Here is a 14,807-nt window from a genome sequence, read left to right as displayed (position 1 = left end):
GTTGAAGACGGAAGTTTATATACACTCAGGTTGGAGTCATTAAAACTTGTTTTTCAACCACTACACAAATTTCTTGTTCACAAACTATAGTTTTGGCAAGTCGGTTAGGACATCTACTTTGTGCATGATTGTTTACACTTATAATTCACTGTATCACAATTCCAGTGGGTCAGAAGTTTACATACAGTAAGTTGACTGTGCCTTTAAACAGCTTGGAAAATTCCAGAAAATGATGTCATGGCTTTAGAAGCTTCTGATAGGCTAATTGACATACTTTGAGTCAATTGGAGGTGTACCTGTGGATGGATTTCAAGGCCTACCTTCAAACTCGGTGCCTCTTTGCTTGACATCATGGGAAAATCAAAAGAAATCAGCCAAGACCTCAGAATTCTTTTTTGTAGACCTCCACAAGTCTGGTTCATCCTTGGGAGCAATTTCCAAACACCTGAAGGTAACACGTTCATCTGTACAAACAATAGTACGCAAGTATAAACACCATGGGACCACGCAGCCATCATACCGCTCAGGAAGGAGACACGTTCTGTCTCGTAGAGATGAACGTACTTTGGTGCGAAAAGTGCAAAGCAATCCCAGATCAACAGCAAAGGACCTTGTAAAGATGCTGGAGGAAACAGGTACAAAAGTATCTATACCCACAGTAAAACGAGTGCTATATCGACATAACCTGAAAGGTCACTCAGCAAGGAAGAAGCCACTGCTCCAAAACAGCCAGACTACGGTTTGCAACTGCACATGGGGACAAAGATTGTACTTTTTGGAGAAATGTCCTCTGGTCTGATGAAACAAAACATGACCATCATTATGTTTGGAGGAAAAATGGGGACGCTTGCAAGCCGAAGAACACCATCCCAACTATGAAGCACGTGGGTGGCAGCATCATGTTGTGGGGATGCTTTGCTGCAGGAGGGACTGGTGCACTTCACAAAATAGATACATCATAAGGAAGGAAACTTATGGGGATATATTGAAGCAACATCTCAAGACATCAGTCAGGAAGTTGAAGCTTGGTCACAAATGGGTCTTCCCTCGGTTGGCTCAGTAGTGTGAACGTTTGTTTGACCCCAAGCATACTTTCAAAGTTGTAGCAAAATGGCTTAAGGACAACAAAGTCAAGGTATTGGAGTGGCCATCGCAAAGCACTGACCTCAATCCTATAGAAAATTGGTGGGCAGAACTGAAAAAGCATGTGCGAGCAAGGAGGCCTATGCAAACCTGACTCAGTTACACCAGCTCTGTCAGGAGGAATGGGCCAAAATTCACCCAACTTATTGTGGGAAGCTTGTGGAAGGCTACCCAAAATGTTTGATCAAAGTTAAACAATTTAAAGGCAATGCTACCAAATACTAATTTAGTGTATGTAACCTTTTGACCCACTGGGAATGTGATGGAAGAAATAAAAGCTGAAATAAAAGCTGAAATTAAATCATTCTCTCTACTATTATTCTGACATTTCACATTCTTAAAATAAAGTGGTGATACTAACTGACCTAAGACAGGGTATTTGTACTATGATTAAATGTCAGGAGTTGTGAAAAACTGAGTTTAAATATATTTGGCTAAGGTGTATGTAAACCTCCGACTTCAACTGTACATATACATAGAGCTTCCCTGTACAGTGGGGAGAACAAGTATTTGATACATGTAGACCTCTACATGCTTTGTAAGTGGGAAAACCTGCAAAATCGGCAGTGTATCAAATACTTTTTCTCACCACTGTATATTATTTCCCTGTATCAGAAAAGGAGGGCACATCTCAGACTGCCCTAGTCTCCTGGTATTCTCCATCCTCCACCCTTTGGGGCAGCTCACCATAGCGTGTGCCACCGTCTGAGAAGCTCTTCTCAGCCTCAGGGGAGACCAGGGGCAGGCTGTTGTGGAGCAGGCTGGCCAGGTCTCCGTAGCTCTCGCGGACCAGGGCGTTGTAGAAGGAGATGTAGGCCTGGTTATCCTTCCTCAGGAGCAGCTCCAGCAGGGCCGCCGCCTGCTCTTTCCTGGTGGGCTGATCAATGGAGAGAGACCATGTGAATTTTGAATCTACTTTATTGCATTTCTTACACCGATGCAGTTCTTTCAGATGTCCGTAGTGTTAAGTGTTTAAAAGGCCCTGCAATCTCTCTGACTTGACCTCTTTCTCCCCCCTTCCTCTCTTTCTTTCTCCCTCTCTCTTATAAGGGTGTTTGTTTGGAATCAGGCACCCAACCACTTATAAGTTTTCCCAGCACAGTGCCCTCGGTTGGCTCAGTAGTGTGAAAGTTTGTTTGGAATCTGGCCTACAACAAACACTTTTATACACTTAATCATCACTACACACTTACCAGTATGGACATAGGAAAGTGTATGAAAAGGGTGCTACTGTACTTCCCCACCTCCTCACCCCACCTTGCTCCTGATCCTGTCCTCCTCGTCCCCCGTCAGCACACCGTCACTGATCATGTGATCCATCAGGTAGGAAGCCCTGATGTCCTGCTCCAGGCTGGAGCGTGACTGAAGCAGGCAGCTCCGTGCCCCTTCCTCCATCATCGCCATGCCAACGGGCCAGACCTGGTACGACCACACAGGTGGGGTGGATGGGCTGGAATGGTGATTGATTGGCAGGTGATGAGAGCTGCGGGGAAAGGAAGTTGCATGGATAGGTGTAGTATGGGCAGCACAAGCTCTGGTCCAGTGTGCTGTGTGGCTTGAGCCTTCTTGAACAATAATACTTGTTCACAAGCTGCACGTAACACCCTGGACCAGAGCTAGGACAGGACTACTACTTGCACTGCTGCCTCTTAGTGTGACTCCTGTGCCCCACCTAAAATAAAATGGACACTGATAAGAGCTCTGGGTAGATAGGTAGATATACAGTATGATGAAGATCCTTGTGCCATGAAATACTTAAAAATGCTGCCCTTACTTTTTTTTAAATGCAGTTTTGAAATTGCAGTAAAAGTGCAGTAACTGCAGTCGACTGTGGTATTTGAGGCAGTATTTGCAGCATACTGCAGTTATGCAGCACTTTGACCGCAATATATTTCGTAAGGACAGGTGACTTTCTTCTCCATGAATGTGGTTGAGAATGGAATAAAAGTCTGACTGACTTGACCAACTTATTTGTAGCAGAAAAACAACAATTGAGACTACTTCCGTTATCCATCGATCCATTCAGTCTGCGTGCACTGACTTGCCAGATATTGCGATGATTCAACTTCGGGAAGTTACCAAATTTCCAAAGTTAGCAAATTTCCTCTTTAGAGTGAACATTGATTGTAGGCTTTTGTCAGTCAGTATATGTAGCTGACTGGCGTATAGCTAGCTAACTGTGCACTTGGTAGTTAACTAACAACGTTACTGTCTAATTTGACAGCTTTGACACAGCAGTGTAGCTAGCAGACATTCCCAAAACTACACAGCAGCTGTCTATAGTAGGCTATATAGTATGCATAACAAACACTATTTATACGTTTATTATTTCCACAAGCAGACAAACATTTTATGTTTATAAAAACAACAGATAGGAACAATACTTTATAACTGAAGGTGGCACATACTTCACTCGTAATAAGACTTAACCAAGTTGTAAGGAATACAACTACTCACGTGTATCTATTTGCACTACACAGGAGCTCGCTATCCACACTCGATAGTGCTCAGGATTATAATAATTTCCTTTGAAAATAATGTAATTCTGACAAAAATCCCCAACTATTTTTGAAATGAGTAGGGTTCTTCCTGAATTATAACAAAAACACTCCCCCGGTCTGAAATGACCAATGCGGTGGCGTTTCGCGCACACGTGAGAGGGTGAGATAATGCATGCTTGACTGTAACTAGGCAGATAGGAGCAGGCTGCCTGGTGATACGTGACAGCTTGTTGTTCATTGTAAACTTGTAGGCCTGCAGTGCTAGCTCAGTGTATTTGGTATTGCACTTGGCAATACTGATAACACACTTACCAGTGGCCCTAAATAGGCTCATAGTGCAAACAGCGTTCCTTTTGTCATGGCACTTAGAGTTGCATGTTTCTGCCACACTCAGAACAAAATATTGTAAATGATTAATGACAAAATATTCACCATATCAAATGTTGTCAATGTCAGATGAACCTACTAGTAGTGCATATATATTATCCAATCACGTTCATACATTTACTTGACAAGTGATAATGATAATGGATTATACATAATATGAATACATACAAATGATCAAATATAATATTTCCTTCCCAGCAATTTATACAAACAATTATCCAAGCATTTTATTCATTTGCACACAAAGTTCAAACGTATACCGGATACACTGAGCTCGGCTGGGTTGGGTTGGAGCTGCTGTGTGTGTGAGGGTGGGGTCTCTGGCTGAGGGTCAGGGTGTGTCCTTGGGGGGTGGGGTGGGTGCCCGGGTACAGCTGAAGGTTGGTTTTTTAAATTGTATTTATTTATGTCACCTTTATTTAACCAGGTAGGCAAGTTGAGAACATGTTCTCATTTACAATTGCGACCTGGCCAAGATAAAGCAAAGCAGTTCGACAGATACAACGACACAGAGTTACACATGGAGTAAAACAAACATACAGTCAATAATACAGTATAAACAAGTCTATATACAATTGGAGCAAATGAGGTGAGATAAGGGAGGTAAAGGCAAAAAAAGGCCATGGTGGCAAAGTAAATACAATATAGCAAGTAAAACACTGGAATGGTAGATTTGCAGTGGAAGAAATGTGCAAAGTAGAAATAAAAATAATGGAGTGCAAAGGAGCAAAATAAATAAATGAGGGAGAGTGAGGGAGATAAGTGTTTCCAGCTTCAGAGATTTTTGTAGTTCGTTCCAGCCATTGGCAGCAGAGAACTGGAAGGAGAGGCGGCCAAAGAAAGAATTGGTTTTGGGGGTGACCAGAGAGATATACCTGCTGGAGCGCGTGCTACAGGTGGGTGATGCTATGGTGACCAGCGAGCTGACATAAGGGGGGACTTTACCTAGCAGGGTCTTGTAGATGACATGGAGCCAGTGGGTTTGGCGACGAGTATGAAGCGTTGGCCAGCCAACAAGAGCGTACAGGTCGCAATGGTGGGTAGTATATGGGGCTTTGGTGACAAAACGGATGGCACTGTGATAGACTGCATCCAATTTGTTGAGTAGGGTATTGGAGGCTATTTTGTAAATGACATCGCCGAAGTCGAGGTTTGGTAGGATGGTCAGTTTTACAAGGGTATGTTTGGCAGCATGAGTGAAGGATGCTTTGTTGCGAAATAGGAAGCCAATTCTAGATTTAACTTTGGATTGGCAATGTTTTATGTGGGTCTGGAAGGAGAGTTTACAGTCTAACCAGACACCTAGGTATTTGTAGTTGTCCACGTTTTCTAAGAAAGAGCCGTCCAGAGTAGTGATGTTGGACAGGCGGGCAGGTGCAGGCATCGATCGGTTGAAGAGCATGCATTTAGTTTGACTTGTATTTAAGAGCAATTGGAGGCCACAGAAGGAGAGTTGTATGGCATTGAAGCTTGCCTGGAGGGTTGTTAACACACTGTCCAAAGAAGGGCCAGAAGTATACAGAATGGTGTCGTCTGTGTAGAGGTGGATCAGAGACTCAACAGCAGCAAGAGCAACATCATTGATGTATACAGAGAAGAGAGTCGGTCCAAGAATTGAACCCTGTGGCACCCCCATAGAGACTGCCAGAGGTCCGGACAACAGACCCTCCGATTTGACACACTGAACTCTATCAGAGAAGTAGTTGGTGAACCAGGCGAGGCAATCATTTGAGAAACCAAGACTGTCGAGTCTGCCGATGAGGATGTGGTGAGTGACAGAGTCGAAAGCCTTGGCCAGATCAATGAATACGGCTGCACAGTAATGTTTCTTATCGATGGCGGTTAAGATATCGTTTAGGGCCTTGAGCGTGGCTGAGGTGCACCCATGACCAGCTCTGAAACCAGATTGCATAGCAGAGAGGGTATGGTGAGATTCGAAATGGTTGGTAATCTGTTTGTTGACTTGGCTTTCGAAGACCTTAGAAAGGCAGGGTAGGATAGATATAGCTCTGTAGCAGTTTGGGTCAAGAGTGTCCCCCCCTTTGAAGAGGGGGATGACCGCAGCTGCTTTCCAATCTTTGGGAATCTCAGACGACACGAAAGAGAGGTTGAACAGGCTAGTAATAGGGGTGGCAACAATTTCAGCAGATAATTTTCGAAAGAAAAGGTCCAGATTGTCTAGCCCGGCTGATTTGAAGGGGTCCAGATTTTCCAGCTCTTTCAGAACATCAGCTGACTGGACTTGGGAGAAGGAGAAATGGGGAAGGCTTGGGCTAGTTGCTGTGGGGGTGCAGTGCTGTTGACCGGGGTAGGGGTAGCCAGGTGGAAAGCATGGCCAGCCATAGAAAAATGCTTATTGAAATTCTCAATTATAGTGGATTTATCAGTGGTGACAGTGTTTCCTGTCTTCAGTGCAGTGGGCAGCTGGGAGGAGGTGTTCTAATTCTCCATGAACTTTACAGTGTCCCAGAACTGTTTTGAGTTAGTAATGCAGGAGGCAAATGTCTGTTTGAAAAAGCTAGCCTTGACTTTTCTAACTGCCTGTGTTTAATGGTTTCTAGCTTCCCTGAAAAGCTGCATATCAGCTATTTATTTAACCAGGCAAGTCAGTTAAGAACATATTCTTATTTTCAATGACGGCCTGGGAACAATGGGTTAACTGCCTGTTCAGGGGCAGAACGATAGATGTGTACCTTGTCAGCTCGGGGGTTTGAACTCGCAACCTTCCGGTTACTAGTCCAATGCTCTAACCACTAGGCTACGCTGCCGCCCCCTAATGCAGAACGCCATAGGATGTTTTTGTGTTGGTTAAGGGCAGTCAGGTCTGGAGAGAACCAAGGGCTAAATCTGTTCCTGGTTCTATATTTCTTGAATGGGGCATGCTTATTTAAGATGGTTAGGAAGGCATTTAAAAAAAATAACCAGGCATCCTCTACTGACGGGATGAGATCAATATCCTTCCAGGATACCCCGGCCAGGTCGATTAGAAAGGCCTGCCCGCTGAAGTGGGTTGGTTGGGGGGGGGGGGGGGGGGGGGGTGGGGGCAGTCTGGTGGGGAGAGAGCCCCTCCCCTCCACCACCCTCTCCAGAGCCTGGACCCGGCGCTCGTGCTGCAGCCAGTAGAGCATCTCGATGTGGTCCCAGCGCATCTTCTCCCTGTACGGCCTCCCCTGGAGAGAGTGAGAGAGTGACCGTTGAAAACACAGCTGTGAGGAAACTGCTTAGTTATGTCTGGCTACACCAGAGTTTTGGGGCTTGCCCAATACTACTACACCTGATTAAACCAATGAAGGACTTGATGATGAGTTGACAAGTTCTGGTTATTGGGGATAATCAGATAAGTGGGATGGCGCAGAGCTCTCCATAGCGTTTTCTCAGTATGTATGAGCCTAGTATGTCAATATTTGTAGCTTACAGCATACATTTTTTATAACTGGTATGTTCTAGATATATGACTATTACACATTATGCAGTTTTAGTTAGTAGTAGGCAAGACAGGACCGATTTTGGACACGGCCAGAGGACGAAACATAGCAAGTGAGCAAGGCTCTTTCAATGAGGGTAAATCACCAATCTAAAAACTATGCTTTCGCTCTGTCTCTCTCTATCCCCCATAGCATACTGCATGTGCTGTATGTCAGAGAACACAGTGACACTAGTGGGTCATATTCACTAGGAAGTCAAAGGAAGCAAACAAGCAAAAACGAGGAGGGACTTTGCTCAATTTGTCTAATAAGAAACACAGGTTTTCCCTTTCCGTTGCAAAACAATTTGCTACGCTGTACACTAATTAATAGACCCATGATGTATGGCCCATTGGCCTGACTCACCTTGTAGGTGACAGTGTCGTGGAAGCTGTCTGTAATGTGGTGGAGAATCTTAGACAACACCTTCTCCAGAGAACAGATCTGGGAGTTGAGTTTGCTCCGGTGCTTGGACTCATCCAACCTGGCTAGAGAGGTGCCCTGGTAGCCTGAGAAAGAAAAAAATGAGTGAGAGAGAGAGAGAGCGAGAAAGAGAGAGAGGGGCAGGAAAGAATTAATAGAAAGAAAAGAAAGAAAGAGGAAGGAAGGAAGGAAGGAAAGAAAGAGGAAGGAAGGAAGGAAGGAAAGAAAGAGGAAGGAAGGAAAGAAAGAGGAAGGAAGGAAGGAAGGAAGGAAGGAAGGAAGGAAGGAAGGAAGGAAGGAAGGAAGGAAGGAAGGAAGGAAGGAAGGAAGGAAGGAAGGAAGGAAGGAAGGAAGGAAGGAAGGAAGGAAGGAAGGAAGGAAGGAAGGAAGGAAGGAAGGAAGGAAGGAAGGAAGGAAAGAAAGAAAGAGGAAGGAAGGAAGGAAGGAAAGAAAGAGGAAGGAAGGAAAGAAAGAGGAAGGAAGGAAGGAAGGAAGGAAGGAAGGAAGGAAGGAAGGAAGGAAGGAAGGAAGGAAGGAAGGAAGGAAGGAAGGAAGGAAGGAAGGAAGGAAGGAAGGAAAGAAAGAGGAAGGAAGGAAAGAAAGAGGAAGGAAGGAAAGAAAGAAAGAGGAAGGAAAGAAAGAGAGCGAAAGACACTTTGTAAAGTACATGAAGATATGTTCCTTCACTTACGACCATACTAGCCTCTCAGAAGCTAGTTAGTACTTGGCTGGGAGACTGCCTGGGAATACCAGGTGCTTACATTTTTTGGTCCAGTAAGGTGTACTCTGGCATTATATATTTCATCAACTGCCTTTTATTTATAACAATAATAATATGATGATATATTTAGCAATTTACAATATATCATCCAATACAATACGCTGTAAAAGCAATATGTTATAATATTGTAAGAAGCACAGGAGGTTGGTGTCACCTTAATTGGGGATGACGGGCTCGTGGGAATATATCTGCACCGAGGGGAAACTTCACCCCAGAGCAGATATATATTATGCAGTACCTTGCAGGAAGAAGCGGTTGGGGTCAGAAGCGTCCCTGTCAAACAGCTCCAGACGAGCCAGCAGAGACTCCCTCTGCTGGATGAGACGGGCAGCGCGCTCCCATGCTGCGGTGGCCTGGGAGGAAACGCACACACACACGGATGTATACACATAAACGGATGTATACACACACACACACACAATTCTGTTCAAGGTATGGAAGACATTTTGGTAGTATGTTGATATGTTGAGCTCTGTATCTATGGTGATATGGTGAGCTCTGTCTCTATGGTGATATGGTGAGCTCTGTCTCTATGGTGATATGGTGAGCTCCGTCTCTATGGTGATATGGTGAGCTCTGTGTCTATGGTGATATGGTGAGCTCTGTGTCTATGGTGATATGGTGAGCTCTGTCTCTATGGTGATATGGTGAGCTCTGTCTCTATGGTGATATGATCAGCTCTGTTTCTATGGTGATATGGTGAGCTCTGTCTCTATGATGATATGGTGAGCTCTGTGTCTATGGTGATATGGTGAGCTCTGTGTCTATGGTGATATGGTGAGCTCTGTCTCTATGGTGATATGGTGAGCTCTGTCTCTATGGTGATATGGTGAGCTCTGTCTCTATGGTGATATGGTGAGCTCCGTCTCTATGGTGATATGGTGAGCTCTGTGTCTATGGTGATATGGTGAGCTCTGTGTCTATGGTGATATGGTGAGCTCTGTCTCTATGGTGATATGGTGAGCTCTGTCTCTATGGTGATATGATCAGCTCTGTTTCTATGGTGATATGGTGAGCTCTGTCTCTATGATGATATGGTGAGCTCTGTGTCTATGGTGATATGGTGAGCTCTGTGTCTATGGTGATATGGTGAGCTCTGTCTCTATGGTGATATGGTGAGCTCTGTCTCTATGGTGATATGATCAGCTCTGTTTCTATGGTGATATGGTGAGCTCTGTCTCTATGGTGATATGATGAGTTCTGTCTCTATGGTGATATGGTGAGCTCTGTGTCTATGGTGATATGGTGAGCTCTGTCTCTATGGTGATATGATGAGCTCTGTCTCTATGGTGATATGGTGAGCTCTGTGTCTATGGTGATATGGTGAGCTCTGTGTCTATGGTGATATGGTGAGCTCTGTCTCTCATATGTGTGTGTCCGTGCATGTGTGTATTTGAATGAGAGTGTGTGTATATGCATGTGTACAAACACCTGCACGGCGTCAGCCTCAGGAAAACCAGCATTAGTTGTAAAAACACTGCCACTTAGTGTCATTCAAATGTACTTTCATTATGTTTCATTTAGACTTTATTTTTCATGCATCATTCTATCTCCTGCCCAACAACTCCACTCCCACTTGTCTCCAATTCCACATCCCAACCTTCAGCTTCCCTCAGCCCATCCCACCTATCTCTGTTGGTCACCCTCTTCGGATTTCTAAACAACATGTATCTTTCAACTATGCTGTGATGCTTAATGTACAATTTCAATCTATCTAATTGAATAGAATCCACAGATTGCGTGTTGAAGATAAATACCTTTACTAAGAGTATTAGTATATTAGAAAATTGACAGACCTGGTCTCTCCAGATGTCCTAACAGTACTATTTCTAGGGTCAATTTGACATCAATGTTATGCATTTTCAGCCATTCCTGAACCTGAGACCAGAAACAGGCTACCTGAGGGCAATACCAAAATAAATGGTCTATTGATTCTGTATCCTCACAACAAAATCTGCAGAGCTTCGATGATTTTATGCCCCAGATTTTGTTGGTTGAATTTTATATAATATATAATAATAATAATAATAATAATAATAATATATAATATAATAATTAAAGCTGAAAAGCACAAAGTCTTGAATCTGGCGTCGTTTTTTTTATCAACTCATATACCCTGTACCATGGAAACGGTACATGAACAATCTCTTCCAAACTATTTTGTAATCTGTACTGAACATTTATAGTATCCATTTACAGGACATTTATAGTATCATCTGTACACTAGGACACGCATACACACACACCTGTTTAGGGCTGGTTATTTCTTCATCTGGGCTCTCTTCCTCCTCTGTAAAAAACCCAACAGACAATAGGTTACCTATGAGTCTATAAACAATAGGCTAAGAAACAGGTTTAGTACCAATAAGCCAGAAATCCAATGAGTCATGACATTACCTACTAAACCAGAACTGTTTGACTTCCTTTTATTTCACAATCCTTGACTGGAACATCCTGCGTTTGAATGACTATCAAAATCAATGACTATCACACTGACTTTTGAATCACTAAATTACTATGGGCAAAAGTCAGTGTGTGTGAGTGTTCGTTACCCTCCAGATCGGGTTCCTTCCACAGCCCTCTCAGCAGCACCGTGTTGACGTTCCACATCCCTGTCACGTACTCCTGCTTCTGACCCTTTAGAGCCTCCATCTTATGCCTCCACCTTCTGTCCACACACACTGGTTTGTTAGCTACTCGCAGTAATAATGTAAGAAACATGATTAAAACAAAAAATTATGGAGAAAAAATTAGGAAAATAGTGGGGCAGACAGACAAACAGTAAGATAGACAGATAGTAAGACAGACAGACAGACAGACAGACTTCTTCCTCTCGTCTCCTCGTAGCTGGAGCAGTCTTCTTCTCTCGTCCTCCTCATCGTCACTATCGCCACTATCGTACAGGTGGAACGCCACCCACAGGTAGTCAGAGTCCTTCACAGAGACGGAACGCCACCCACAGGTAGTCAGAGTCCTTCACAGAGACGGAACGCCACCCACAGGTAGTCAGAGTCCTTCACAGAGACGGAACGCCACCCACAGGTAGTCAGAGTCCTTCACAGAGACGGAACGCCACCCACAGGTAGTCAGAGTCCTTCACAGAGACGGAACGCCACCCACAGGTAGTCAGAGTCCTTCACAGAGACGGAACGCCACCCACAGGTAGTCAGAGTCCTTCACAGAGACGGAACGCCACCCACAGGTAGTCAGAGTCCTTCACAGAGACGGAACGCCGCCCACAGGTAGTCAGAGTCCTTCACAGAGACAGAGAGAGTCCTAGTCAATCACTCTCTGATACCACAACAATAACTGGACATGGAAATTATTGGACATGTATCCAGTGCTTGAATTGGGCCTGGTAAAACACTGGTACTCTGATACTACACAGGTACTTAAAGAGTGGGAGAAGGGGTTTGCTAACTTATTCGCAGGTAACGAAAATGTGGCATATTTTGAGGAAGAATTTTATAAAGACATATGTTCCCTGAAAACTAAACTGGAAAATACAATGTTAGAACCCTCTGATATATGTAACCTGTATTTAAATGAGTTGTCTGTGGCAGAAGTTAAGAAGGTGATGGACCCTGCAAAAAATGAGAAAGCGTTTGGCATTGATGAACTGCCTAATGAGGTTTTAAAATCCCCTAAATGAATTGACGTCCTTTATGATTTGCTCCAAATGTGTTTTGAGTACAGTATACTGCCATCCACTTGGTATAAGTCTATAGTGAATCACATGACCAAATCTTCAAAAAGATTACCCAAGAGTGCCACAACTATAGAGGCATAAGTTAATTAAGTACAGTTTATAAATTATATTTTCATCCATCCTCAACAGTAGGCTAATTACATTTTTGGAGGATCAAAACATTCTGGTGGAAGAACAAAATGGTTTTCGTAAATCCAGAGCCTATACAGATCATATCTTCTCGGTCTGTACAATAATCAGAAATAAATTACCCGGAGAGAAGCCTACTTTTGCATGTTTCATTGATTTCCAGAAAGCTTATGATTTTGTAAATAGGGATATTTTAGCCTATAGTTTGTTAAAGACAAGGGTTTAATTTAATAGAGATCGACATCTTTCATTTAATGACGTAGAGAAATCAAACCCACGCTTCACATGCTGTACATCCCACAACACCATAAAGCAGTACAGGCTCATAATTTACTTTGGAAGAAAACCAGCTGGACCTGAACCTTACACAGCACGCACTGTTCCAGGAGCACACCATGTTCAAACAATGAATGAATACTATGCTGACCTTTAGGCACTCAACTGACAAATGTATTTGTAAAGAAACAGGGAAATGATCCAAACGCCAGTCCAATGCCAATAAAATATTCCTCATAATAATGAAAGGTTAATAACAATGCAGACTCACTGGGAGTCTTCTCCACGATGCTCTGGAACTTGGCCCTCTCATACTCCACTGACTGCCTCTGCAGATCGGGCCGCAGGCTCTGGATGGTAAAGTTCACCATGTCCATCTTCATCAGGTCCAGCACCCGGAAGATCTCCCTGCTCAATGTAATAACACTCTCAAAACAGATGCTTCCAGAAGTAATACCTAGTGACTTGCCGTCATCAAACCCATACCACAACATCTGTACTTCTAGCTTTGGAGTTTTAAAAGTATCAATTGAATTTACCAAAGGTGGACTTCAATTAAGTTGTAGAAACATCTCAAGGATGAGCAATGGAAACAGAATACATCTGCGCTCAATTTCGATTCGCATAGCAAAGGGTCTGAATACTTATGTAAATAAGGTATTTTCTATATATTTATTTAAAAATTTTGCAAAAATGTCTAAAAACCGCTTTTCACTTTGTCATTGTGGTATTGTGTGTCGATTGATTACATTTTTTTTGTAATCCATTTTAGAATATGGCTGTAACATAACACAATGTGGAAAAAGACATGGGGTCTGAATACTTTCCGAATGCACGGTAGCTTTAGAGAGGCAACAGAATCAAATGGGTGCCAGCCATGTATGGGGATGGCTACAAATATCCAAATAAATATTCACAAGGGTTGGAAACAAAACTTTGCCCAAACGTACTTGTACATTGACGCAACATTGTCGGGGCTCTCGCGGAGCTTCTTGACCTCATCGTCACGGACAGGGGCACACAGCTTGCCCATGATGGTGATGATGTAAGAGGCCAGGCCCTGTATGTCCACCGCTTCCTTGTCCGCCTGCTGGCGAATCAGATCCATGTCCAGCACCTCCAGGATCTGAGTCCGCAGCCGATTGGCTCCCGGGCTCAGGAACGACAGCAGGATCTGTTCATAGTAAATGGTTTTTAAAAAATGAAGGAAAGAAACAATATATAGCAAGAAGATATCAATCTTAAAAGCTATTAGCCCATTTTAAATACATACATTCACAATACACACACAATTGGACAGGTGAAAGAATGGATTCCACTACATAACTGTTGCTTATCCACTTGTGTCAGATCAGTGATTACTGCTCAGGGAGTTAGAAATGATACGTTTTCAAAGTCTTCCAACAGGGTCATCTTCCTGAAAAGATAAGCTTTCCAACCATGGATTCATCAAGATTGATAGAGGGGAAAGGGGCCAATGCTCACCTCTCTGATCTCCTCCAGCAGTTTGATGGCGTGCTCATACTCTGGTGGGTCATCATTCAGCTCAGACTCCAGGCCATCCCAGAAAGCCTTGTGAACTATATCTTTGACTTGCTTCTCCAAACTGAAAAGGAGAATGGAATATCATCAGTTGTCAATTGGCATTTGAGTAGCCCAAGTGATGGCCATGTTTACTGGGCGTCCATTTTGAGCTGGTAGGTACCTGTTCTGAGGTAGGTGGGGCTGCTCCACATGGAAGTCACGGTTGACAATGATCTCGTGGGCCAGGGTCAGGTTGGACAGGTCCCGGGCAGCAGACATGACATCATCCAGTGTTATAGTTTTGGGCGGGCTAGCTGTAAATAGGGGGCATAACATTTCTTAAATAAGAACAAAAAGTGTTGAGAATAAACATTTTGGCATTTGAAAGCTCAACCAAAGTGGGGAGAGGGCACACAGTGTTGCATTCCGATTCTCTATACTACTCAAAAAGTGATGACAACGTCAATCCA

General features: G+C 43.6%; 3 protein-coding genes across 4 annotated transcripts in view; all 3 read right to left on the bottom strand.

The window, feature by feature from the left end:
• LOC109882975 (apoptotic protease-activating factor 1-like) overlaps window positions 1-3,713 on the bottom strand; it is a 69,314-nt gene extending 65,601 nt beyond the window's left edge. Inside the window, exons 1-3 of one of the 2 annotated variants that reach the window (XM_031797488.1) lie at window positions 3,601-3,713; window positions 2,401-2,626; window positions 1,831-2,020 (exon numbers count right to left, since the gene is read on the bottom strand). In XM_031797488.1, the coding sequence (XP_031653348.1) occupies window positions 1,831-2,020; window positions 2,401-2,547 (337 nt within the window). In that variant the 5' untranslated portion in view covers window positions 2,548-2,626; window positions 3,601-3,713. Of the gene's footprint in view, window positions 1-1,830; window positions 2,021-2,400; window positions 2,627-3,600 lie in introns of those variants that run through there. The other variant, XR_004204191.1, reaches the window with a different exon arrangement.
• LOC109886954 (coiled-coil domain-containing protein 87-like) lies at window positions 2,774-11,633 on the bottom strand. Its single transcript, XM_031798151.1, has 7 exons — window positions 11,524-11,633; window positions 11,252-11,367; window positions 10,946-10,989; window positions 8,938-9,052; window positions 7,862-8,004; window positions 7,007-7,201; window positions 2,774-2,815 (listed from the first exon to the last, which is right to left on the bottom strand). The coding sequence occupies exons 2-7, from the start codon at window positions 11,349-11,351 to the stop codon at window positions 2,774-2,776; spliced, it is 639 nt and encodes a 212-aa protein (XP_031654011.1). The 5' UTR covers window positions 11,352-11,367; window positions 11,524-11,633.
• Window positions 11,281-14,807, bottom strand: part of LOC109882974 (alpha-(1,3)-fucosyltransferase 9) — a 54,205-nt gene continuing 50,678 nt past the window's right edge. Inside the window, exons 5-9 of the mRNA XM_031797923.1 lie at window positions 14,519-14,651; window positions 14,299-14,419; window positions 13,764-13,987; window positions 13,085-13,221; window positions 11,281-11,953 (exon numbers count right to left, since the gene is read on the bottom strand). Of these exons, the coding sequence (XP_031653783.1) occupies window positions 11,946-11,953; window positions 13,085-13,221; window positions 13,764-13,987; window positions 14,299-14,419; window positions 14,519-14,651 (623 nt within the window). The 3' untranslated portion in view covers window positions 11,281-11,945. The remainder of the gene's footprint in view (window positions 11,954-13,084; window positions 13,222-13,763; window positions 13,988-14,298; window positions 14,420-14,518; window positions 14,652-14,807) is intronic.

The sequence above is a fragment of the Oncorhynchus kisutch genome, linkage group LG19, assembly GCF_002021735.2.
Source record: "Oncorhynchus kisutch isolate 150728-3 linkage group LG19, Okis_V2, whole genome shotgun sequence".
Classification (NCBI taxonomy): domain Eukaryota; kingdom Metazoa; phylum Chordata; class Actinopteri; order Salmoniformes; family Salmonidae; genus Oncorhynchus; species Oncorhynchus kisutch.
This window is presented reverse-complemented; position numbering and strand designations above follow the sequence as displayed.

Coding starts and splice junctions, on each gene's coding strand:
- LOC109886954 (XM_031798151.1), bottom strand. CDS start 11,351: ATGGAGGCTCTAAAGGGTCAGAAGCAGGAGTACGTGACAGGGATGTGG. Junction 10,990..11,251: donor GAAGGAACCCGATCTGGAGG/GTAACGAACACT, acceptor GGTTTTTTACAG/AGGAGGAAGAGAGCCCAGAT. Junction 9,053..10,945: donor AAATAACCAGCCCTAAACAG/GTGTGTGTGTAT, acceptor GTTTCCTCCCAG/GCCACCGCAGCATGGGAGCG.